This window comes from Amblyraja radiata, chromosome 3 (genome assembly GCF_010909765.2).
Source record: "Amblyraja radiata isolate CabotCenter1 chromosome 3, sAmbRad1.1.pri, whole genome shotgun sequence".
Classification (NCBI taxonomy): domain Eukaryota; kingdom Metazoa; phylum Chordata; class Chondrichthyes; order Rajiformes; family Rajidae; genus Amblyraja; species Amblyraja radiata.
Window position 1 is genome coordinate 7,653,733 of NC_045958.1, and position 27,309 is coordinate 7,681,041.

The following is a 27,309-nucleotide window of genomic DNA, read 5'->3' on the forward strand; positions in this document are numbered from 1 at the left end:
CTCCACCCATACAGTAAAACTCACTAACAAACCCATTAAATTCTCTTTTTTTAATAAACCAGCACTGTAGTTTTATGTCTACATTATTGTGGTGTGTGCATATATATATATATATATAGAATATATAGTAGTCCCATTTTTGTGTGTTGTATATCTCGCAAACATCAGAGGTACCAGTCAGATCCAGTGCAGAGAGCAGCATGGTGGCACAGCAGTCGAGTTGCTGCCTTAAGGCCTGTCCCACCACGAGCATCCGACTCCATGCGGTAACGCAACCTAACATGGTCGCTTGAGCCGTACGTCTCGCGGGGCCGTCCCCCTTCGATCGCCGAAGCCGTATGGAGTTGTGCGGAGCTGGTCCCGACATCGCGCGGGGCTCCGCAAAACTGACCGTGTTCAAAAATTCCGCGAGGCAACGGCCTGCCGGCCTGCAGCGTCTTGACGCCGTACGTCACGTGCGAGCTTCCTGCGGACTTCGCTCGAACTTCACATCACTCACTCGACCTCCGCGCGGCCCCTGCTTCCGGTTTGGTCGCGCATGCTCGTGGGACAGGCCCTTTGCTGCTCCAGAGACCCGGGTTCGATCCAGACTATGGGTGCTGGCTGTACAAACCCGTGACCAGCATGGGTTTTCTCCGGGTGCTCCGGTTTCCTCCCACTCTCCAAAGACATACAGGTTGTATGTAGGTTAATTGGCTTTGGTAATGTTGTAAAATGTCCCTAGTGTGTGTAGAATATTGTGTAAGATTGTTTTCCTCAAATTAGGGGACCAAAACTGCACACAATACTCCAGGTGTGACCTCACTAGGGCCCTGTACAACTGCAGAAGAACCTCTTTGCTCCTATACTCACCTGCTCTTGTTATGGCCAGCACTGATGAACAAGGACCCCAACATCCCATTTTACTTCCCCTTTTCCCAACTTGACACCATTTAGATAATAATCTGCCTTCCTGTTTTTGCTACCAAAGTGGATAACCTCACATCTATCCACATTAAACTGCATCTGCCATGCATCTGCCCACTCACCCAACCTGTCCAAGTCACCCTGCACTCTCATAGCATCCTCCTCACAATTCACACTGCCACCCAGCTTTGTGTCATCTGCAAATTTGCTAATGTTACTAGTCATCCCTTCATCTAAATCATTAATATATATTGTAAATAGCTGCGATCCCAGCACCGTGCCTTGCGGTACCCCACTAGTCACTGCCTGCCACTCTGAAGGGAGCCATTAATCCCTACCCTTTGTTTCCTGTCTGCCAACCAATTTTCTATCCATGTCCGCACTCTACCCCCAATACCATGTGGCCTAATTTTGCCCACTAATCTCCTACGTGGGACCTTATCGAATGCTTTCTGAAAATCCAGGTACACTACATCCACTCCCTCGTCCATTTTCCTAGTTACATCCTCAAAAAATTCCAAAAGATTAGTCAAGCATGAATTCCCCTTCGTAAATTCATGCTGACTCAGACCGATCCTGTTGTAGGCTATGGGCCAAGGTGCTTTTTCGTTTAAGTTCGTAACCCAATCACGTAACTACCTGAATTTTTAACATATTGTGTAAAAATATTATATAAATCATACCTGAAACTTGTCAAGAACAAAACCTGTACATATTTTTTAAATATGAGGAAAACCTACAATTTTCCAAGTAGTAATTGTCCAATCACTGCACGTTTGACATTGCGTCGGACGCCAATTGACCAATTACGCGCTTTGTTTCATGGTAGCTAGGCAGCGAGCACTCTGGGATCATGGCTGCTTCCTATTTACAACAAAACAATAGCAAGGTTTCGAAGGGATATAGGTAATGCTAACCTTGCTGATAATTTTGTTCTACAATTGATTTATCTTTGTAAAGTTATGATGTTAAATGTTAAATAAAAATGATAAATAAAAATGCAGAGCTAGGGTTAGGGTTAGGATCAGTCAGTCAGTCAGTCAGTCAGACAGACGTTAATCAGTCAGAAGTCAATCAGTCAGAAGTCATTCAATCAGTCCGAAGTCAATCAGTCAGTTGGTCAGTGGGTCGGACAGTCGATCAGTCAGTTGGTATGGTTGTCGGCCCGTCGGTGGATGCTGTGAAGGATCGGTCAGGCTGTCAGTAGGCCTGTGAGTGCTGTGAAGGTTCGGTCAGGCTGTCGGTAGGCCGGTGAGTGCTGTGACAGATCAGTCGGGCTGTCGGCCGGCCGGTGTTGCAGCAAAGCGAGTGGGCGGACTGATGGAGCCGGCGCTATGGGGGTGCTGAATGCGGCCGGGGTGGCCTGCTCCCCACCATCATCACCATGAAGGGCACGCTTGCCGAGGTGGACGTGCTGAGCGGCCACACTTACGGAGCCGGTCCCTAAGCGGTTCCAGCCGTGGACAGCTGTGGAAGGGGGGTGAGTTAAGGTTAGGGTTAGGAATTTTCCTCTCAGTGGAAGATGCCTTAACCTTCCCCCAGCCTGGGACTGTCCCAGTCCCACTACTGCTGTGACCCCAACTCTGCACACTGACAGTCAGTGGGGTTCAGTAAAAGGGGGAATCCACAGGAACTGGCCGTCACCCATTAATTAGGCGGGTTCCAGTGCCGGACCTCCGCGGCAGTCTCATTTAAAATACACACTCACAACTATATTCATTATTTATTTTTATAATATAATTATGTATAATTATATATAACTCCAGTCATATTGACAAGTCATATATATATATATATATATATATACATATATATTATATACACCATACACACATACATATATATATATATATATACACTATATATATACACTATATATATATATATATAGTGTATATATATACACTATATATATACACACACATATATATATACACACACATATATATATATATATTATTCTTTTAAATATATCTATATATATATAAAATATATATAGATAACTACATACATACATATATATATATATATATCACACATATCACATATATATACACATACATACACACATATATATACACACATATATACATACATACACACACACACAATATATTATATATATGTGGGATGTAGACAAAAGCTGGAGAAACTCAGGGCGAGGCAGCATCTATGAGCGAAGGAAATAGGCAACATTTTGGTCGAGACCCTTCTTCAGATATGGTAATATATCATATTATCACATATTATCATTTATAGTATGATAATATATGGTTAAATAGACAGCAGCACGGAATTAGGCTCCCCATGGAGTAATAGAGCATTGAACACTAGATGGCTCTTATTTTTCGATCTCATTTTCTAATTAGCTTAATTAATTAATGTGCAACTTTTGGCACTGACGAGATGACTTCCTTCTCAATTATATTATATTTTATCTAAATCTGTGCTAAATTTCAAGCAGATCACAGAGATGGGTCACGAAAAGCAAATTCTAGACACATTTTCGATGCTCGATCCTGTTACTGCTATCCAAATGTGCCGCTATTTCATCTTTTATGATTGACTCCAGCATCTTCCCCACCACCGATGTCAGGCTAACTGGTCTATAATTCCCGGTTTTCTCTCTCCCTCCTATCTTAAAAAGTGGGATAACATTAGCTACCCTCCAATCCACAGGAACTGATCCTGAATCTATAGAACATTGGAAAATTATCAACAATGCATCCACGATTTCTAGAGCCACTTCCTTAAGTACCCTGGGATGCAGACCATCAGGCCCTGGGGATTAATCAGCCTTCAGTCCCATCAGTTTACCCAACACCATTTACTGCTTAATGTATATTTTCCTTCACGCCCCTCAGCGCCGACACTCCCCTCAGTACCAACACTCGCCTCAACGCACCGTCACTCCCCTCAGTACCAACACTCGCCTCAACGCTCCGTCACTCCCCTCAGTACCAACACTCGCCTCAGCGCCGACACTCCCCTCAGTACCAACACTCGCCTCAACGCGCCGTCACTCCCCTCAGTACCGACACTCGCCTCAACGCGCCGTCACTCCCCCTCAGTAACCGACACTAGCCTCAGCCCACCGACACGCGCCTCACCCCCGACCCTCGCCTCAACATCGACACTCGCCTCAACGTGACACTCCCCTCAACGCCGACACTCGCCTCGCGCGGACATTCCCTCAACGCAACTCGCCTCAGTGCTGAAACTCCCCTCAACGCAACGCCCTCAGCGCTGACACTCCCTCAACGCGCCGACACCCCCTCAGCGCCGACACTCCCCTCCGACGCCGCACTAGCCTCACACGCTGACCTCGCCTCGCGCCGACACGCCTCTCAACGCACTGACACTCTCCTCAACGCCGACACTCGCCTCAACACGCTGACACCCCTCAGCGCGACACTCCCTCAACGCCGACACTCGCCTCAGCGCCGACACTCGCCTCAACGCCGACACTCACGCCCTCACCGCCGACACTCGCTCAACGCGCCGACACTCGCCTCAACGCCGACACTCGCCTCAACGCGCCGACACTCGCCTCAACGCCGACACTCGCCTCAACGCGCTCGCCTCACGCCGACACGCCTCTCAACGCGCTGACCCCCTCAGCGCCGACACTCGCCTCAACGCGACACCCCTCAGCGCCGACACTCCCCTCAGCGCCGACACGCCTCTCAACGCGCTGACACTCTCCTCAACGCCGACACTCGCCTCAACGCCGACCTCGCCTCAGCGCGACACTCGCCTCTCAACGCGCTGACACTCTCCTCAACGCCGACACTCGCCTCAACGCGACACCCCTCAGCGCCGACACTCCCCTCAACGCCGACACTCGCCTCACACTGACACCCCTCAGCGCCGACACTCCCCTCAACGCCGACACTCCCCTCAACGCGACACTCCCCTCAACGCCGACACTCCCCTCGCCGACACTCGCCTCACACGCTGCCCCCTCAGCGCCGACACTCGCCTCACGCCGACACTCGCCTCAACGCCGACACTCGCCCTCAACGCGCCGACCTCGCCTCAACGCCGACACTCGCCTCAACGCCGACACTCGCCTCAACACGCCGACACTCGCCTCAGCGCCGACACTCGCCTCAGCGCCGACACTCCCCTCAACGCCGACACTCGCCTCAGCGCCGACACTCCCCTCAACGCCGACACTCGCCTCACGCCAACCGCCTCAACGCCGACACTCGCCTCAGCGCCGACACTCCCTCAACGCCGACACTCGCCTCAACGCCGACACTCCTCAACGCCGACACTCTCAACGGACACTCGCCTCAACGCCGACTCGCCTCAACGCCGACACTCGCTCAACGCCGACACTCGCCTCAGCGCCGACTCGCCTTAGCGCCACCGCCGACACACGTCGCCTCAACAAGCTGACATTCCCCTCAGCGCCGACTCGCCTTAGCGCCGCTGACACACCGCACTCGCCTGAGCTCTCCACTCCCCCTCAGCGCACTAGCCTGAGCCCTGACACAACACGACCTCACCTGAGCGCCAGACTCATGGCGGCCGCTCGTCTCCGACGTCCGTCAAGGGGAGGGGAGGGACTCGACTCTCATTGGCCCGGACCCGCCGCTGGTCATCGGCCCGCCGCGCGAGACGGTGCTTACTATTGGCCGGCCAGTCTGTCGATCAAAAACGTCACGGACATGCGTCCGCAGGCGGGCCGCGAGCGGCGACGGTTATCACCCGGCGACCACTGCGTCTGCGCGAGCTCGTCGCCGGGCAACCGCCGAGCGCGCGTCACAGTAGGCTGGCCCTCACGTCGTCCACAGAGAGAGCGTGGCGCTAGAGCAGGGGTTGGCAGTGGAAGTAACACTGAGAGCACAGTAGGGGACAAAGATATAGAGCAGAGCACTGTAGGGATGTAACACAGAGTTAGAGCACAGTAGGGGATGTAACACAGAGTTAGAGCACAGTAGGGGATGTAACACAGAGTTAGAGTAGCAATGTTACAAAATTTTGAGATTTTAAAAATCAAGAAATTAATTTATCCCATCAGATAAAGCATAAAAAGTATAATTTGACACCTAATTCACTTTCATATCTTCAGTATTAAAAAAGTTATGGCCATTTTCATGCTCGGAAATTGGCATCTTGTTCCCTATTGCTTTATCATTGACTTAACACAAAAGCTGCGATCGAGAACATTTAAAAACCCATAACTTTCATTAAAATTTAAGAGAACTGAAAGAAATGTTCAGTTATTGTAGATTGAAGCATTCTGAAACAAATACGAAACAATCTTACTTAGATGACTTGAAATTAAAGCATATAATTAGTTAGTTACCTAATTGTAGCTAATTACAAAATCCAATTACTAGATCTAAACATCTATCCATTTCTTAAGAATAGATTAACATTTTGAAATAAGGTACACAAAATTGCTGGGGAAACTCAGCGGGTGCAGCAGCATCTATGGAGCGAAGGAAATAGGCGACGTTTTGGGCCGAAACCCTCCGTCTGAAGAAGGGTTTCGGCCCGAAACGTCGCCTATTTCCTTCGCTCCATAGATGCTGCTGCACCCGCTGAGTTTCCCCAGCAATTTTGTGTACCTTTGATATTCCAGCATCTGCAGTTCCCTTTTGAACATTTTTAAATAGCCTAAGTGTCCAAAAAAAATTCACACAAGAATTCAGAATATAACATAATTTTTAAATCTCATTGTCATGGGTTTATAGGCCAAATGGAAGGAATTTAATGTTAAATACCTGTAAATTAATGGCCATTTAAATCAACTTGCCTGTGGGATTTTCTGGAACGCGACCATTTGGAACGTTGAGGGTGCGGTGATTTTAGTCCCCATATCAGCAGCAAATACACTGCCGGTTCTTCGGGGGAAAAAAATCACCATTTCGCAACTTAAAATGTGAATTAAATGCATCTTAAGAAACACTTTTATACATAAAAATAAACTACTTTCTTTTATCTGTCCTCTACATAAAATCCGGGCCCGTTGGTCGGCATTGACGGCTTCAGAAGCTGATTTTAAAATCACTCCAGCGATTAACTTGTCGGGGCGAATTTTTTTTTAAACACAGAACGGCTGTCGGAACGATTCTTTAGCAAAATCTTGCACTTCAACAAATATAATCCAGGACCAGGTCGGAAAAAAAACCGGTTTATAACCCCGCCCTCCCTCAAACGCGCCAAAATCGCGCACACGGCCAGTGGCAGAATTGCAGCGCCGCTGAAGGTAAGATTGTAACATACCTAGTTAGAGCACAGTAGGGGATGTAACACAGAGTTACAGCACAGTAGGGCAACCATAACAGAGTTAGAGAACAGTAGGGACCGTAACACAGAGTTAAGGGGCTGTCCCACTGCGGCGACCTAAATGGCGAGTTTAGAAGAGTTTGCCCTTGACTCATGCTCGCAGCAGGGTCGACACAAGGTCCTTGGAGGTCTTTGAAACTCTCCTTCATGCTCAAGAGTAGTCATCGCGTACTCAAGGCCTCAGCTAGGTCGCGGCGTATTTTCAACATGCTGAAAAATGCCCGCGAGTAAAAAAAGGTCGCCATGGAAAAAAATAGATTTTTTTTTACTCGTAGGTTTAGTTGAAGTAGGTCGGCATGTTATTTGTAGGTAGTCAAAGGTAGTCCGTAGATAGTCTTCAACATAGTGAAAAGGAGATCGAAGGAGGTCTTCTACAAAGTCAAAGGAATTCTTCAACATGACATTTTTTCAAACTCTCCAAAACTCTTCCTAAACTCACCAATTAGGTCGCCGCAATGGGACAGCCCCTTTAGAGAACAGTAGGGGACCGTAACACAGAGTTAGAGCACAGTATGGGACCATAACAAAGAGTTTGAAACAGTAGGGGCATGTAATACCGAGTTAGAAAACAGTCAGGTGACGTAACACAGTTAGAGAAACAGTTGGGGAATGTAACACAGTGAGAAATCAGGGGAATGTAACCGAGTTAAAGAACTGTTGGGGGATGTATAGTTACAGAACATGAGGGGGAATTTGACACAGAGAATAGTGGGGGGGGGGGGGGGGGGGGGGTGGGGGGGGGGTGAGGGGGGGTGTAATATAGTTAGAAACAAAAAGGGAATGTAACATGAGATAGAAAACAAAAGGGGAATTAAAGAACAGTTAGGGAATTTAATATGGAGTTCCACATTATGTTACAATGTAGAAACATCGAAAATAGGTCTAGGAGTAGGCCATTGAACCAGCACCACCATTCAATGTGATCATGGGAGATAAACTAAAATGAGTACTCCGTTCCTGCTTTTCCCACATATCCCTTGATTCCTTTAGTTCTAAGAGCTAAATCTAACTCTCTTGAAAACATCTAGTGAATTCGTCTCCACTGCCTGCTGAGGCAGATAATTCCACAGATTCACAACTCTCTGGGTTGTAGATTGGTTACATTACTTACTAACCAATGAAGTGCTTTATTAATATAAGCTCCACCTACTACCACCATTCATATAATCGCAACCCGACATGAGCTGTTAGTTGGTGATGCAGCATGGTAGCATGTTGTAGTGTGTTGTATACGTTACTTAATAAATACTGTTGTACCAGATCCTTGAGTATGTGCGAATTACTCAACATGGTGTCAGATGTGGTCAACCCACTCCGCATTAAGTATATCGGATTTTACTTTCTTTCATCTCGTGTTGCTATGGCCAATTCATTCTGTAAACCTGATCCTCTGATTTTTGACTCAGACCTCGCTGAACGTTGGCGGATTTTCGAGCGCGACCTTCAACTTTTACATTTGTGCTGCTCATTACAACGTTCCACCAGACCACCGTGCCTCTATCCTTCTCAACATCGATGACCCAGAAGCCATCAAACGAGCAGAGCGCTTCCTCCTTGCTCCTGCAGTTTTGGATCACAACAATCAGATTGTGGTACCTGCTGAAACTTTAGATGATCCCGAAGTACTGATCACCAAATTCAGACATCTATGTGACCTTCCCACTAACTCCGTACTGGAACGTACTAAATCTACCCATCTGCTAACAGACTTTCTCTTCCCTCACACCCTGCAGCTGCAGACCCACCCCTTGTGTCTCCAGCTCCCTCACCACCACGCTCGGTGCCCCCGCTCGCTTGCCTCGCCGTGTTTGTCCCCCCGAGTCCCCAGGGCTCCCGCAGCCCGGGACCCCGGCAATCTCGCCGGTGAAGGGAGGAGATGCGGATCTGTACCGTACGTGCGCGGGATGGGTTTGTAGGCCGACCCTTAGATACAAGGACTTTGTTTGAACCGTCTGAACTTCCTTGTATGAGCTATTAGTGTTTCGGTTGCATTATTAATCAGTCAGCACCTAGTAACGTGCCTAATACATACATATCATTTTATTGTAGATGTGTTTCACTTTTATTCTTACAAGGAAAGATGTAGATTGGTTACATTACTTATTAACCAATGTAGTGCTTGATTAATATAAGCTCCGCCTACTACCGCACCATTCATGTCATCGCAACCCGACATGTGCTGTTAGTTGGTGATGCAGCATGGTAGAGCTAGCATGTTGTAGTGTGTTGTATATGTTACTTAATAAATACTGTTGTACCAGATCCGTGAGTACGTGTGATTTACTCAACATGGTGAAGAGGTTTTTCCTCATCTCTGTCCTAAATGGCCTACCCTTATTCTTAAACTGTAACCCCTGGTTCTGGACTCCCCCAACATCGGGAACATTTTACCTGCATCTAGCCTGTTCTAAATTCCAATGAATACAAGCCAGTCAACCCATTCTTTCATCATATGTCAGTCCCGCCATCAAGGAAATTAACCTGGTGAACCCTCAATAGCAATAATGTCCTTCCTCAAATTAGGAGACCAAAATTGCACACAATACTCCAGATGCAGTCTCACCATGGCCCTGTACAACTGCAGTACGACTTGCCTGGACCTAAACTCAAAATTCGCTCGCAATGAAGGCCAACATGCCATGCCATTAGCTTTCTTCACTGCCTGCTGTACCTGCATGCTTACTTTCAGTGACTGATGTACAAGCACACCCAGGTATCATTGCACCTCCCCTTTTCCTAATCTGACACATTCAGATAATAATCTGCCTTCCTGTTCTTGCCACTAAAGTGGATAACCTCACATTTATCCACATTATACTGCATATGCCATGCATCATAGCATCCTCATTGCAACTCACACTGCCACCCAGCTTTGTGTCATCCGCAAATTTGGAGATGTCACATTTAATTCCCTCGTCCAAATCATTAATATATATTGTAAATACTGGGGTCCCATCACCGAGCCTTGCGCTACCCCACTAGTCACTGCTTGCCAATCTGAAATGGACCCGTTAATGCCTACTCTTTGCTTCCTGTCTGCCAACCAGTTCTCAATCCCCTACCCCCAATGCCATGTGATCTAATTTTGCACACTAAACTCTCGTGTGGGACTTTGTCACACAGAGTTGTAGAACAGTAGAGGAATGTAAGAGTTGGAGAAGGGCTGGGGGATTTAAGAGATTTGGAGAAAAGCAGGGGAATGTAATACCGAATCAGAGAACATTAGGAAAATGTAATAGTCAGAGAACAGTAGGGGTGTAATACAGAGTTAAACAACAGCAGGGGAATGTAATGCATTGTTTGACAACAGTAGGGGAACGTAACACACTCAGAGAACAGTAGGGAGATGTAATATTTAAGAAGGAACTGCAGATGCTGGAAAATCGAAGGTACACAAAAATGCTGGAGAAACTCAGGAAATGTAATATAGTCAGTGAACAGTAGGGGGTGTAATATGGATGTGGGGAACAGTAGCACAATATAATAGAGTCGGGGGACGTAATACAGAGTTAGGGAACAGGCATATTCTTTATGGGCTTAGACACAAAAAGCAGGGGTAACTCAGTGGGTCAGGCAGCATCTCTAGAGAAAAGAAATAGGTGAAGTTCCGGATCGAAAACCTTATTCAGACTGAGTCAGGGAAAAGGGAAACGAGAGATTCTGAAGAAGGGTTTCGGCCCGAAACGTTGCCTATCTCCTTCGCTCCATAGATGCTGCTGCACCCGCTGAGTTTCTCCAGCATTTCTGTGTACCTCCGAGAGATATAAACGTTGTTCCAGGTGTGGACTCTTATATATCGGAGAGAACTTACAACAGTGCAAGTTGCCTAAATATGAATGTTTAATAAATCAAGTGGGGAGTTATGAGCTGTCTGATTTGTGGATCTATTTCCATTTTTTCTGATCCACTATCAAAATTAAGTCATCATCCATCTACTTCTTTTCCAGAACAATCACTACACCTCACCTAATGTCCTCTCTCATAGATGGAAGTGTAGAAAATCACAACAGTATTTAGAAAGCATGTTAAGATGTTGGCAACACATTATTTCAAACTTAGTTATAATGCCATTCTTAGCAAATTGAATCAGCGTCTTCACATTGATAAATAGGTGAGAGAAATTTTGTTTCCCTAGACCCTGAAATTGAATACACTGCCAAGCAGACAGAACAAGATGTGGTTTCATTCCATATCAATCTGACTTTGGAAAGAATGTTTGTCAAATTAAACTTTAAAAGTGCATGTAATTTATTAAAAAAATAGGTGCAGGAGTAGGCCATTTGGCCCTTCAAGCCAGCACCGCCATTCAACATGATCATGGCTGATCATCTAAAATCAGTACAACTTTCCTGCTTTTTCCCCATATGCCTTGAATCCGTTAGCCCTAAGAGCTAAGTCTAACTCCTCTTGAAAACATCCAGTGAATTGGCCTCCACTGCCTTCTGTAGCTGAGAATTCCACAGATTTACAACTCTCTGGGTGAATTTTTTTTCCTCATCACAGTCCTAAATAGCCTACCCCTTTTCTTAAACTGTAACCCCTGGTTCTGGTCTCCCCCAACATCGGGAACATTTTTCCTGCAACTAAGATCTCCTCTCATCCTAAATTCCAATGAATACAAGCCCAGTCGACCCATTCTTTCATCATATGTCAGACCACCATCCCGGGAATTAACCTGGCGAACCTACACTGCACCACCTCAGTAGCAATAATGTCCTTCCTCAAATTAGGAGACCAAAATTGCACACAACACTCCAGTTGCAGTCTCACCAGGACCCGTACTACTGCAGTAGGACCTCCTTGCTCCTAAACTCAAATCCTCTCGCAATGAAGGCCAACATGCCATTCACTTTCTTCACTGCCTGCTGTACCTGCATGTCAGTGACTGATGTACAATCACACCCAGGTCTTGTTGCACCTCCCCTTTTCCTAATCTGCCACCATTCCGATAATAATCTGCCCTCCTGTTCTTGCCACCAAAGTGAATAATCTCACATTTATCCACATTATACTGCACCTGCCTTGCATCTGCCCACTTTCTGCTGTATTTCCTAGTATTTTAGAATCGGATTTAGATCTTATTTAGATGTCCCTGCTGACAATTAATCTATTTATCTGAGCTCATAATACATAAACAAAGGACTCTTCCCATACAAAACATGGGATTTATTCATGTGACATAAAAAAAATTATGTCAGATACTAAATTATTAAATGTGGCCTTACATTCATCATATTGAGGTGCATTTGTATTATATACACTACCATTCCATTTTTTTTAGAATACTGACTGCAAGATTTATGTTCCACAAAGTAAACTACAATAACACATTTAGATACAGTGCATTCATAAAGTATTCAGACCCCTTCACTTTTTTCCACATTTTGTTGTTACAGCCTTATTTTAAAATGGATTAAATTATTTTTTTCATCATCAATCTACACACAATACCCCAGAATGAAGAAGCGAAAACAGGTGTTTAGAATTTTTGCGAAGTAATTAAAAATAAATAATTGAAAGATCACATTTACATAAGTATTCAGACCCTTTGCTATGGCACTCAAATTGAGCTTAGGTTCATCCTGTTTCTACAACTAGATTGGAGTCCACTAGTGGTAAATTAAATTGATTGGACATGATTTGGAAAGGCACAGACCTGGCTTTATCAGGTCCCACAGTTGACAGTGCATGTCAGAGCAAAAACCAAGCCATGAAGACGAAGGCATTGTCCCTAGACCTCCGTGACAGGATTGTGTCTAGACACAGATCTGGGGAAGGATATAACACTTTCTGCAGCATTTTAGGTCCTGAAGAGCACAGTGGCCTCCGTCATTCTTGAATGGAAGAAATTTGGAACCACCAGGACTCTTCATAGAGCTGGCCGCCCGGCCAAACTGAGCAATCGGGGGAGAAGGGCCTTGGTCAGGGAGGTGAACAAGAACCCGGTGATCACTCTGACAGAGCCCCAGAGTTCCTCTGTGGAGATGGGAAAACCTTCCAGAAGGACAACTATATCTGCAGCACTTGACCAATCAGGCCTTTATGGTAGAGTGGACAGAGTGGAAGCCACTCCTCAGTAAAAGGCACATGACAGTCCACTTGGAGTTTGCCAAAAGGCATGAGAAACAAGATTCTCTGGTCTGATGAAACCAAGATTGAACTCTTTGGCCTGAATGCCAAGCGTCATGACTGGAGGAAACCAGGCACCACTCATCACCTGGCCAATACCATACCTACGGTGAAGCATGGTGGTGGCAGCATCATTCTGTGGGGATGCTTTTCAGTGACAGGAACTGGGAGACTAATCAGGATCGAGGGAAAGATGAACGGAGCAAAGTACCGGGAGATCCTTGATGAAAACCTGCTCCAGAGCATTCTGGACCTCAGACTGGGGCGGAGGTTCACCTACCAACAGGACAACGACTCTAAGCACACATGCAAGACAACGCAGGAATGGCTTTGTGACAAGTCTGAGAATGTCCTTGAGTGGCCCAGCCACAGGCCGGGCTTGAACCCGATCGAACATCTCTGGAGGGACCTGAAAATAGCTGTGCATCGACGCTCCCCATCCAACCTGACAGAGCTTGAGAGAATCTGCAGAAAAGAATGGGAAAAATTACCCAAATACAGGTGTGCCAAGCTTGTAGCGACATACCCAAGAAGACTTGAGGCTGTAATCACTGCCAAAGGTGCCTCAGCAACGTACTGAGTAAAGGGTCTGAATAAGTATGTAAATGTGATATTTCAGTTATTTATTTTTAATTACTTTGCAAATATTTCTAAACACCTGTTTTTCTCTTTTTTATTATGGAGTATTGTGTGTAGATTGATGATAAAGGCTATAACGTAACAAAATGTGGAAAAAGTGAAGGGGTCTGAATACTTTCTGAATGCACTGTATGTAATAATGAACGTCCTCTCCGGATAGCATGCCTTCTTTAATCTTCATGCTATCTTTAGACCACAACAAGGTTGTTGGGAGCAAGATCTGGCTCACTTAATAGGACAGTGAAGCACACATGAGAACTGTCAAATCAATACTCTACTTTACATATTCTTGTCACATTCCACAGCAAGCCATTCCATAGTAAGTCCTTCCAGGTTGGCCTTCAGCAAGAAAGGGTCTTAGGATCCTTCAGACTATTATACCAAATTAAATGGATCCCCTACATCAAATGGAAGGCCTGTCAAAGCTAAATAATACTAATGGAACATAATAAACTCTCCAAAACCCTTAGTGTACATTTTACTGAATGAACTTTTACATTAAAAAGAGCAAGACTTAACCTAAGCATGAATAAGATTAACATCATGACTCTGTGCACTTTTTGCCTTCAAAATTACCTAGTTTTGTGGAGGAAATTACTGAGATATTTTCATTTAACACCAGGCATCCCTATTTACTAGTGTATACCAATAATACCAACTAGAGATAATGTAATCAGTTGTTAAAGGTTCAGTTATAGGAAGAAAAGTTGACAGGTACTTCACACGTCAAAGATAATTAAAAGAGAGAAAACACCCAAGTTATCGAAAGACATTGGCTTGAAACATGAAATGAAACTTGGTTTACGTCTATTACCCAGAGTTGGGGAATCGAGATACCAGAGGACATAGCTTTAAGATCGGGGGGGATAGATTTAATAGGAACCTGAGGGGCAACTTATTTTACACATAGGGTGGTGGGTGTATGGAACGAGCTGCTGGAGGATAGTTGGGGCAGGTACTATTGCAACATTTAAATACATTTAGACAGGTACATGGATAGGAAAGGTTTAGAGGGATATGGGCCAAACACAGGCAGGTGGGACTAGTATAGATGGGACATGTTGGTCGGTGTGGGCACACTGGGCCGAAGCGCCTGTTTCCACGCTGCATGACTCTTAAGTGCAGATTCAGATAGATATTAAGGAATATAAATTGCTCAATAAATTATGTAGTAGGAATTTATAGCATAATGGTCTTTAATCATGTCCAAATTGTATGTTATTTTTATTTTTGAAATAGTTTATTTGCATACTTTTATAGGAGAAATGTACCAGCTTCCAATGGCTGCACCGTATTCAATATTTTATCATTTAAGGTTATTCTTTAAATTTTACCTAACCAATTGCGAAATTCATAAAGATGTGGATTTTTTGAGAAGGAACATGTATTTTCTTGTCCATTAGCAATACTCAAAATATCATTTTTTGCTGCTTCTCATTGGATCCCAGTCCGTCTGTCTTTATCAGGTCAGAGAGGGTAGAACGAATTATTAAATAAGCCATTTTTGCAAATCTGTTCTCTTTGCAAAATCAGGCAAGTAATATTTAAATTATATGTTTAATAAGGAATAACTGTTACATCCATTTAGTATCTAAGATTAACGAACCAATTTAAAAACTGGTATCACTGAAATTGTTATTATGGTAATGAAACTTTAAAGGCATTGTTTCATAAAATATAAAAACTTCAATATGAATTTTCTTTTTCCATTGTGAAATCAAATTTTCATTTCTATACTTTGGAAACTTAATATACTCACAACATATTCAACATGTTAGTTGCAGAATTGTTACATGACCATACAATTCCAAAGCAAAGATGGATGATCATAAAATAGTCTCCTTTAATTAGCAAGTAATAACCTCTAATAACGAATATAATTTAATTTACAATTACACTCCTTCTTTACAAAGCAATCTTAATAAAATCTGAAAGCTGAAGTGTTAAGTTTTGTGCCATCAATCTTATCGAGCATTCCGTCCACGACGATACTTCAACCATAAGACGAGAGTAGCAATGCACTGAAGAGTGAATGATGAAATTTTATGGCACACTCCAACACTGGCAACATAACTCGAGGTCAAGTTGTAAAGTCTTTCTGCATCAAAGGAATCAAAATGACCTGGTAACACTTGTTGCACAAGGTTATTTTCCACTAGAGTCATTATGCGTCTGCATGTTCGGATGTAGTCACTGATGTTACTGAAAGGGAGCCAGTCAATCAAGGCACCATTGTATACGACATCACCACTAAAGAGAATACGATTCTCCTGGTCATGAAGGCAGATGCAACCTCTGGAGTGACCAGGCATGTGTAGAACAGTGAGCTGACGGTTTCCAAGATTAATAATGTCACCTAGCATGAAAAACGTAAGGATCTCAGGAAAATTTCTGTAATTGCCAATGCAAGTATTTGAATCATTAATATAAAAAAAGCTTTAATAACAATCCAGTCATGGCCATAAAATACACAGTAACTTTGTTCGCTTTATATAATTATAGTACATTTTTTAATGTGAAACGCCTTAACATTGTTAACCTCAATAAGCAAAATGTAGTGTTGTTTTGTCTCGTCTTAGGGGTAACCATAAAAAAGCATAGAACTTATGCAAAACATTTGGGAGGTTATTTTACTTCTCTCCTGGTCACCTACACTATTGCACAGTCAAGATCTACAGTTAGGCTGCAATGCTGATTTGACCATAGAATCATAGATTAGCCTGCTTTGTCAGTCATTTAGCTAAAGGCCAATCTTTTACCTCCACTCCATTTTCTTGAACTATCCCCATATCTCTCAAATTCCTTAACATACAGAAGTCTGTTGTCTATGTTCTCAACAAACTCTATGATTGAACCTGTAAAGCCCTCCTTTTGTACTCCCCCCGGCATGGAATATTCTTCTACACCCTTTCCAATCTAATGACATTCTTCCCATAGCTGGGCGACCAGATCTGCACACAGTACTCCAAGTGTGCTCTCACCAAAGGCTTGTGCAACAATAACATGATACTCTCAATTTGTTATTTTTCACCACTCAGTCCACCTGACTCATCACTTTCGGGAACTGAGCACAAGGGACAGAAGTTTAGGGGTAACATGAGGGGGAACTTCTTTACTCTTTACTCAGAGAGTGGTAGCTGTGTGGAATGAGCTTCCAGTGGAAGTGGTGGAGGCAGGTTCGATTTTATCATTTAAAAATAAATTGGATAGGTATATGGACGGGAAAGGAATGGAGGGTTATGGGCTGAATGCAGGTAGATGGGACTAGGGGAGAATAAGTGTTCGGCACGGACTAGAAGGGCCGAGCTGGCCTGTTTCCGTGCTGTAATTGTTATATGGTTATATGGTTATACTCCCAGATCACTCAGTACTGTAACACTTTCCAGGGTTCTACCATTTACTGTGCAATTCCTACTCTAGTTCCTCCCCCCCCCCCCTTCTAATTGATCTAAATCAAATTGTAAACTTAGATGTTATTCCTCACTGTCCACTATATCACCAATGTTTGTGTCATCAGCCAATTTACCATCAATGCTAACTACATTGTCATCCAAACCATTTTGTAGATAACAAACAATAATGGACCCAACACTAAACCCTGCTGCACTCCACTGGTCATAGGACTCCAATCAGAAAAACTCTCCACAATTTCTACTGGTCTCCTTATTTGAGGAAAGACAGTCTTGCTATTGAGGGAATGCAGTGTAGGTTCACCTGGTTAATTCCCGGGATGGCGGGACTGACATATGATAAAAGAATGTATCGACTCGGCTTATATTCACTATCTTACAGAAACATATAAAATTCTTAAAGGATTGGACAAGATACATGCAGGAAAAATCTTTCCAGTGTTGGGCGAGTCCAGAACCAGGGGTCATAGTTTAAGAATAAGGGGTAGGCCATTTAGCACTGAGATGAGGAAAAACCTTTTCACCCAGAGAGTTTGAATCTGTGGAATTCTCTGCCACAGAAGGCAGTGGAGGCCAATTCACTGGATGGCTTCAAGAGAGAGTTAGATATAGCTCTTAGGGCTAACGGAATCCAGGGATATGGGGAGAAAGCAGGAACGGGATACTGATTTAGGATGATCAGCCATGATCATATTGGATGGCGGTGCTGGCTCAAAAGGCCGAATGGCCTACTCCTGTACCTATTTTCTGTTTCTACGTTTCCCTTTGACTCCTTCCTCCAAGACAATTTTGAATCAATTTTAAAACTCAAAGATATCACAAGATATCATCAAAGTTAATCATTTTAAAATTCAAGTATTATGAAATTAATGCCAAAGTAGTCAGAGATTGGAATAACATGAGCATCAATGGGCCACCTGGATCCTAAAGCCAGTCCCCACCATTCAATACAGCCATGTCTGCCCCTGGCTTCATCTCATTTCTTCTGTGCCAGTTCTCCATGTCTCTCAATTATATGTTCTTCCAAAACATTATCTATCACCTCTTTAAAAACCTCCAATGATCCAGCACAGGGATTGAGTTTTGAGATAGACCGTAAATGTAGGCAAACGATGTGATGACTCAAACATTATGAATCTGTACAAACAAGTCAAGATCAATGAAGGTGCCCTGTTTTCAATTTGGCTTGGCTTAACAGTGGCAAGGCAGAACGGAGTATCTGCTAGGGAACACATACCTGAGGTTTCTGCAGGCAACTTTCAACGTGTGCTTGTCACTGACCTAACTGGAAAATACAACTGCAAATTGCCTAAATCCAAAACATACGGCCAGATGTAGATTAGTTACAGATATGGGCAGAGAAATTACAGATGGAGTTTAATCCAAGCAAATGTGGTGTTGCACTTTGGGAAGTCAAATGTAAGGGAAAAGTATATGGTTAATTACAAGACCCTTAGCAAAATTGAAAAAGAGTGATCTTAGTGGTAGCACAAGTAGATAGAATGGAAAATAGGTATATGGTATGCTTGCCTTCATCAGTCAGGGCACTGAGTATAAGTGACAGGCATCGCTTTGCAGCTTCATTGGACTTTGGTTGGGCCACATTTGGAGTATTGCATGCAGTTCTGGCTGACCCATTGCCGGAAGGATGTGCAGGCTTTGAAGAGGATGCAGAAGCTTAGCAAAATGATGCCCAGATTAGAGGATATTAGCTATGAAAGATCAAACTGGTTTGGTTTTCTTTAGAACGTCAAAGGTTGAGGCGAGTCCTGATAGAAGTATATAAAATTGTGAAGGGCATTGACAGCGTAGAGAGCTAGAATATTTGTTTCCATGGCGGTAATGTCAAAGACAATAGACAACAGGTGCAGGAGTAGGCCATTCGACCCTTCAAGCCAGCACCGCCATTCAATGTGATCATGGCTGATCATCCCCAATCAGTACCCCGTTCCTGCCTTCTCCTCATATCCCCCGACTCCACTATCTTTAAGAGCCCTATCTAGCTCTCTCTTGAAAGCATCCAGAGAACCTGCCTCCACTAAGGCAGAATTCCACAGACTCACAACTCTTTGTGAGAAAAAGTGTTTCCTCGTCTCTGTTCTAAATGGCTTACCTCTTATTCTTAAACTGTGGCCCCTGGTTCTGGACTCCCCCAACATCAGGAACATGTTTCCTGCCTCTAGCGTGTCCAAACCCTTAACAATCTTATATGTTTCAATAAGATTTCCTCTCATCCTTCTAAACTCCAGAGTGTACAAGCCCAGCTGCTCCATTTTCTCAGCATATGACAGTCCTGCCATCCCGGGAATTAACCTTGTAAAACTACGCTGCACTCCCTCAATAGCAAGAATGTCCTTCCTCAAATTACAGGACCAAAACTGCACACAATACTCCAGGTGTGGTATCACTAGGGCTCTGTACAACTGCAGAAGGACCTCTTTGCTCCTATACTCGATTCCTCTTGTTATAAAAACCAACATGCCATTCGCTTTCTTCACTGCCTGCTGTACCTGGATGCTTACTTTCATAGACTGATGAACAAAGACCCCCCAGATCCCGTTATACTTCCCCTTATCCCAACTTGACGCCATTTAGATAGTAATCTGCCTTCCTGTTTTTTCTACCAAAGTGGAAAACCTCACATTTATCCACATTAAACTGCATCTGCCATGCACCTGCCCACTCCCCCAACCTGTCCAAGTCACCCTGCATTCTCATAGCATCCTCCTCACAGTTCACACTGCCACCCAGCTTTGTGTCATCTGCAAATTTTCTAATGTTACTTTGAATGCCTTCATCCAAATCATTGATGTATATTGTAAATAGCTGCAGTTCCAGCACCGAGCCTTGCGGTACCCCACTGCCTGCCATTCTGAAATGGTGTTGGGAGAAGATGATAGAGGTGTTTAAGAAGCTTTTAGACAGGCACAAAGATGCCTATCTAAAAGCTAGATGCAGGAAATCAAAGGATATGGATTTGCACAGGGAGAGATTAGTTAAACTTGGCATAGTGATTGGCATTAACATTGTGGGTTGCAGAGCCTGATATTGTGCTATACTCTTCTATGCTCTATATGTTTCACACTTTGAGAATTAGTTATTTGGGCACAAATCAAATAAACATGTAGAAACTGTGAAATACAGGTCAGCTCTGAGGGAAACACCTAGTTTAGGTTTTATTGTCGTATGTTATCAGTAATATTTATTCATTTTTTCTCTCTCCACTAATGCAGCTTGGTTTTCTGCACTCTGACCTACAATTCACAGCTTTTACACATACCTTTTTATGATTTTCTCTCGCTATCCCCATTAACGCATCACAGATGACATTCCCATGACCACAACAATCTTGAACTCCCTACCCCCATCACATCCCCTCTGTCCTCTCCATTTCCCCCCCCCCCCCCCCCCCCCCCCACCCACCCACTCCCACTCCCTCAGCAACAAAAAACAAAACAAATTTGGCTTGCTTTCCCAGTTCTGATGAAGGATCTTCATTTGAGATGTTGCCTAACTATGTTACCAGGGCAAGGTATGACTTTATTCCTTGGTGCACAGAAGGCTGAGGCGGTGATCTTATAGAGGTGTTTAAAATCATGAGGGGATAGGGTGGCTATACGGTCTTTTATCCAGGATAGGGGAATCAAGAATGATATGTTTAATGTGGGAGGGAAATGATTCCCATGTGAGGTTCAAATGACAATAAAAGGTATTGTATTGTATTGTATTTAATAGTAACCTGAAGGGCAACCTTTTCACTGCAGGTGGTGGGAATATGCAATGAGCTGTTGAAAGAGGTAGTTGAGGCAACTACAATAACAGCTTTTAAAAGACATTTGGACAGGTACATAGATAGGAAAGCTTTAGAGGGAAATGGCGCAAATGCGGACAAATAGACTGGTTTAGATGGGGCATCTGGAATGGATGACTTGAGTAGAAAAGCCTGTTTCATATGGCTTAATTTGGTTAGTTTTTCTTACACTCTATGCCCTCGACACTGCCTTCAGTTGAAATCTAGCAACTGAGCACTACGGTTTCAATAAGACCGAGGTAGACAAGGTATATATATATATACATCACAGCGACAAGACATTTACCCTCGTCTAGGACACGGGAAGGGTGCACAGGCTTCACTCTGTAGGTGTTTGCTTTCCAGCCCGGCTGAGGGGCCTTGGAAATCTCGACGTCAGACAGCCAGGTGACCGTCTCGTAGTTGTCTCCATGCACCAGGGCGCTGGCCTCGGCCCTGTGCACGGCCACCCGGTCGAAGTGGTGCAGGCCGCCCGAGTGGTCGAAGTGGACGTGGGTGGCGACGACCATCACGGGCTTGGAGCCGATCAGGCCGCGGGCCCGCAGGAAGCTGGGCAGGTTGACCAGGCCCAGGCCGCTGTCCACCACCAGGTCCCGCTGTGAACCCTGCAGCAGCCAGATGTTGGCGCGCTTGGCCGCCTCGAAATAGCGCTCACGGATCAGGTACAGGCCGGGCAACACCTGCTGGTGCCAGAACCATTCCCCAGTACCGTCCCCGACCGGCTCGGCGTCCGGCTCCGCGATCATCCTCCCTCCTTCACTCCTCTCCTTCCTCTCCTTCCCCTCCTTCCCCTCCTTCCTTCCCTCCTCCCTCCTTCCTCCCTTCCTTCCTTCCTTCACTTCCTCTCTCCCCTCCTCCCCTCCCTTCCTTCCCTCCCGCACCGAGCAACCGCGCCCACTGCCTGTCTATCTGGCTGCAGCCCCTCCCCCACCTGCTAGATGGGTCAACAGACCAGACCGGCTCCGGGGGGGGGGGAGGGGGGGCGTGTGTGGGTCTGTCTGTGTATGTATGTCTGTCTGTGTGTATGTGTCTGTCTGTCTGTGTGTCTGTCTGTCTGTGTGTGTATGTGTCTGTCTGTGTGTGTGTCTGTCTGTCTGTGTGTGTGTCTGTGTGTGTGTCTGTCTGTGTGTGTGTATGTCTGTCTGTCTGTATGTATGTCTGTCTGTCTGTGTGTCTGTGTGTGTATCTGTCTGTGTGTGTATGTATGTCTGTCTGTGTGTATGTATGTCTGTGTGTGTATGTGTCTGTGTCTGTCTGTCTGTGTGTGTGTCTGTGTGTGTGTCTGTCTGTGTGTGTGTATGTATGTCTGTCTGTGTCTGTATGTATGTCTGTCTGTCTGTGTGTCTGTGTGTGTATCTGTCTGTGTGTGTATGTGTCTGTCTGTGTGTGTGTCTGTCTGTCTGTGTGTGTGTCTGTGTGTGTGTCTGTCTGTGTGTGTGTATGTATGTCTGTCTGTGTCTGTATGTATGTCTGTCTGTCTGTGTGTGTATCTGTCTGTGTGTGTATGTATGTCTGTCTGTGTGTATGTATGTCTGTCTGTATGTGTCTATCTGTCTGTCTGTGTGTGTGTGTATGTGTCTGTCTGTGTATATGTCTGTCTGTCTGTGTATATGTCTGTCTGTGTATGTCTGTCTGTCTGTGTATGTCTGTGTATGTGTCTGTCTGTGTGTGTGTCTGTCTGTGTGTGTGTGTCTGTCTGTGTGTGTGTCTGTCTGTGTGTATGTGTCTGTGTATGTATGTCTGTCTGTGTGTATGTGTCTGTCTGTGTGTGTGTCTGTCTGTGTGTATGTATGTTTGTCTGTGTGTGTGTATGTGTCTGTCTGTGTGTGTCTGTGTATGTATGTGTCTGTCTGTGTGTGTCTGTATGTATGTCTGTCTGTGTATGTGTTTGTCTGTGTATGTATGTGTCTGTCTGTGTGTCTGTATGTATGTCTGTCTGTGTATGTGTTTGTCTGTGTGTGTGTGTCTGTATGTCTGTCTGTGTGTCTGTCTGTCTGTGTGTGTGTGTGTGTGTCTGTCTGTGTCTGTCTGTGTGTGTGTCTGTATGTCTGTCTGTCTGTGTGTGTGTGTGTGTGAGAGAGAGAGAGAGATTTATGGTCACATTGTCTCTCCCCTGTCCTCATTTCTACATTTTTCATATCCAGAACCAACTAGTTCAAGTTCAAGTTCAAGAGAGTTTATTGTCATGTGTCCCTGATAGGGCAATGAAATTCCTGCTTTGCTTCAGCACAACAGAACTACACTTTAACATTCATCCCATCTTTATTTCTACTGTGAATAAATATTCATACTATCTTAGGTACAAGTTCAAGTTCAAGTGAGTTTATTGTCATGTGTCCCTGTATAGGACAATGAAATTCTTGCTTTGCTTAAGCACACAGAACATAGTAGGCATTTACTACAAACCAGATAAGTGTGTCCATATACCATAATAGTGGTGTCCATATACCATAAGGTACACAAAAATGCTGGAGAAACTCAGCGGGTGCAGCAGCATCTATGGAGCGAAGGAAATAGGCAACGTTTCGGGCCGAAACCCTTCTTCATCCCGTGTTTATTTATATAGTCTGTGGAATTCTCTGGATGGTGGTGGATACTTTCAAGAGAGAGCTAAGGGCTCTTAAAGATAGCGGAGTCAGGGGATATGGGGAGAAGGCAGGAACGGGGCACTGATTGGGGATGATCAGCCATGATCACATTGAATGGTGGTGCTGGCTCGAAGGGCCGAATGGCCTCCTCCTGCACCTATTGTCTATTGTCTGTTGTCTATCATCTACTCTTACAATAATTCTTCTCACCTCACCGACCCAACATTATACCCATTTGCCATAGATTTAATCCATACTCGCTCCCTGGTAAATAAGAACATGCTGACGAAACTATGTTTTCTTTCATTATTCTTCCAAATATTATTTTCCCAATATGTTTTACTTTACTGACTCACAAACCATCCCAGGAGTTTAAATAAACAGGTAAAAATCAATCATCTGTAAACGTCCCGTGTTTATTGATCATAAATGAGCGTGCTTTAGTTGTTTTGGTTTATCGTGCAAACCATCTCAATTTGCATTCTGTTATTTACTATTCCACTGGCTATTCATTTGTTGGTGTTAGCCTTTTTCATCCAGTCATAATCATCAAGGTTGTTATCCACATTTGGTGATGCCCTGTAAGAAGTAATCACCATTGTTTAGTTTCTATTAATACAGAAAGTAGAATCTTAGAAAACATACTCACCAGAGAGAGACAACGAGAGAGAGAGAAATGTTAATGTTATTTGGACTTTTCAGCACAAGTTAGAATTTAAAGTGTTTTAAGGTGATAATGCTATGGCAAATATTTTGTTCTTTGGATTAAGCTAAAACAAATGCTTTGTTATCGTTAGGATAATACTTTACGTACAGAAGGAAACAAATTATAATATATCTGCAAGATATATAGGCCAAACTTGTCCAAGATCTTGATACTTGCAATTATAAACTTGCAGTTGTATCGTAAAAACAACATTTTAACATCCTCATCTTAATCATTCACAGTTAACTGGTTAACATTCACGTCATTCTAATGAATAGGAATATGGTAGCTTACCTAATATACTGTGGGTTCTTCTTACCATCAACAACATCCTTATCTATGTGTACACTAATGATATTTGAATTTGGGATCTCATACATTGGTTCAAGCAGTATTTGTTCCTGAAATAAAATCAAACATTACCATCTATCAGACATGTAATTTTAGCTGCAAGTATTTGCATAGTAGTTAAACCCAGCAAACCCGATTAAACCCAGCAAACTTGCATAGAAGTTAAACCCAGCAAAAGCTGAAGAACTTTCACATAATTTCTGTAGAAGTCTTGGAGAGTAGAAATTGGACTGGATATTTTGTTTGTTACAATCCGTGATATTTTGTGAATGTGATCCAAGTGGGCCGATACCTATTAATTTCTTACCAACAAAAATCAGATCAAAAACCCATGATCTTTGCTTCTCAGGTCGATAAACAAGTATATCACACTGAAAGTAATGAAACATGCAGAATTTAAAATGCCCCTGGAATATTGTTTTTATTATATTTTATAAATCCCATTGTCACTTTCAAGTAGCATAGATATCTTCAGTTCTCGAATGTCTGTAGTGCCCTACAACACAAACAATTAGCCCAATCTATGTATTGGTGGCTGGAGCGTCCATCTGGAGACCCATGTGCTATCTCCCCTGCCACCAACCTTTCTCCCATGTCACCTCAACATTTTCCACAACTTTGTCTTCTTCTCCCTCATCTCCATGGCAGTCTAAAAGGGAGGAATTGTAATCACAAAAATCCTCTTCAAAACGGCAGATATTGAAAATCTGAAACTAAACAAAAATGGTCTTCTGTTGAACTGTCTTTGAGCTGAAATGCCTTTCTTTCCACGGATACCGCCAGACCTGCTGAGTGAAAATTATATAAAGCAAGAGAAGGGTCCTGACCCGAAACATCGCCTATCCATTCTCTCCACAGATGCCTCCTGACTTGTTGGGTTACTCCAGCATTTTGTCTTTTACACAGGTTTCCAGCATCTGTGATTCATTGTGTCTATATGTTCCAATTTTCAATTTATCTTCCAACACTCAATTTAGTCAAGGGTAAAGTCAAGAGTGTTTAATTGTCATATCCAATTTATAAGCAACCTGTTCCAAATGCTATATTCAAACAGTTCCTTTTCCACCATATGGCGCATTAAGGCAGGTCAATATAAAACTACATTATCTACTAATACAAAAAGATGCTTTGAACCATGGACTAAGATATAGTTCATGCTTGTATTTTTACCACATATAAATTTCTAATCTCAGCAACAACACTAACATTAATAGGGGTAATATGCTGGCGCAGCTGGTAGAGCTGAGGCCTCACAGACCTGGGATCAATCCTGACCTCAGGTGGTGTATGTGTGGCGTTTGCATGCTCTCACTGTGAGTGTGTGGGTTTCCTCCCACATCCCAAAGATGTGTTGGTCTGTTGGTTAATTGGCCTCTAAATTGGCCCAAGTATGTCGGCTGTGGATGAGAAAGTGGGATAACATAAAACTAATATAAATGAGTGATCGATGGTTGGCATGAAACACAAATCTAAATGAAATGCCTTCATTTAGCTCTTAGGGCCAACGGAGTCAAGGGATATAGGGAAAAAGCAGGAACAGTGTACTGATTTTGGATGATCAGCCATGATCATATTGAATGGTGGTGCTGGCTTGAAGGGCCGAATGGTCTACTCCTAAACCTATTTTCTATGTTTTATGTTTCTATGGACGCAGTGGGCCGAAGGGCCTGTTTCCATGCTGTCTTTAAAACTAAAAAACTAACACAAAAACATCAATAGTAAGTGAGGTAGTATTGCAAATGGTGCATTCCTGCTCTCTTAACTGAAATAAAGCAGGAATACTACCCAAGGTCACTCTGGAAAAGGCAGGAAAACTGAAAAATTCCGGTATAAATTTGAAGAATTCTGCATTAAATAACATATGTTTCAGCTGCTCGTTTACCCACCACAACAATCTCAAATTATAGGCAAATATTATCACGTGTGGTTACATTGCTCAGTGATATTACTGTTCACCTGACTTGCAAGTTAAATCTTTGTTACACTGCAATGTCCTATCTTGCGCAAAACACAGAGAGTATTTCCTCCCTATCTGGTTCTCTATGGATACTTTATCACTGCAGTAATTAATTTTGGGTAGACAAAAGTGCTGTTAGAAACTTAGCGGGTGCAACAGATCATTCTTAAAATATTTTCAATTTATTTTCCAAAATTCAACTGCAGTATTCACCCGCTATAATAGTGACATTCAACATACCATGATTGATCTCAGTCCTCTTGCTCCCGTCTTCCGATTAATTGCTTTACATGCAATGGCATGCAGAGCATCCTCAGAAATGGAGAAATTACACTAAAATGTTCAAGAAGACATCAGTGAAAAATCCTGTATCACCATGGATTTTTTGTATTTTATATATAACGTATTTTTATATTTATATAGATTTGTACTTTTGGAGAATATATTTTTAGTTGCTCAAACATTGGGAATGAACAACATCAATTAATGAATATCCCTTATTATCATGT

General features: G+C 43.7%; 3 protein-coding genes across 3 annotated transcripts in view; all 3 read right to left on the minus strand.

Annotated features, from left to right (window-relative positions):
• Positions 1-5,474, minus strand: part of cetn3 (centrin 3) — a 12,910-nt gene extending 7,436 nt beyond the window's left edge. The window contains exon 1 of the mRNA XM_033017260.1: positions 5,421-5,474. Coding sequence (XP_032873151.1) covers positions 5,421-5,437 — 17 coding nt within the window. The 5' untranslated portion in view covers positions 5,438-5,474. The remainder of the gene's footprint in view (positions 1-5,420) is intronic.
• Positions 5,475-15,637: 10,163 nt separating this feature from the next.
• Positions 15,638-21,960, minus strand: mblac2 (metallo-beta-lactamase domain containing 2). The gene is made up of 2 exons (XM_033017259.1): positions 21,485-21,960; positions 15,638-16,333 (listed from the first exon to the last, which is right to left on the minus strand). The coding sequence occupies exons 1-2, from the start codon at positions 21,942-21,944 to the stop codon at positions 15,942-15,944; spliced, it is 852 nt and encodes a 283-aa protein (XP_032873150.1). The 5' UTR covers positions 21,945-21,960; the 3' UTR covers positions 15,638-15,941.
• A 2,728-nt stretch (positions 21,961-24,688) lies between these two features.
• Positions 24,689-27,309, minus strand: part of LOC116970739 (ATP-dependent Clp protease ATP-binding subunit clpX-like, mitochondrial) — a 41,949-nt gene continuing 39,328 nt past the window's right edge. The window contains exons 9-10 of the mRNA XM_033017215.1: positions 27,041-27,133; positions 24,689-24,893 (exon numbers count right to left, since the gene is read on the minus strand). Of these exons, the coding sequence (XP_032873106.1) occupies positions 24,783-24,893; positions 27,041-27,133 (204 nt within the window). The 3' untranslated portion in view covers positions 24,689-24,782. The remainder of the gene's footprint in view (positions 24,894-27,040; positions 27,134-27,309) is intronic.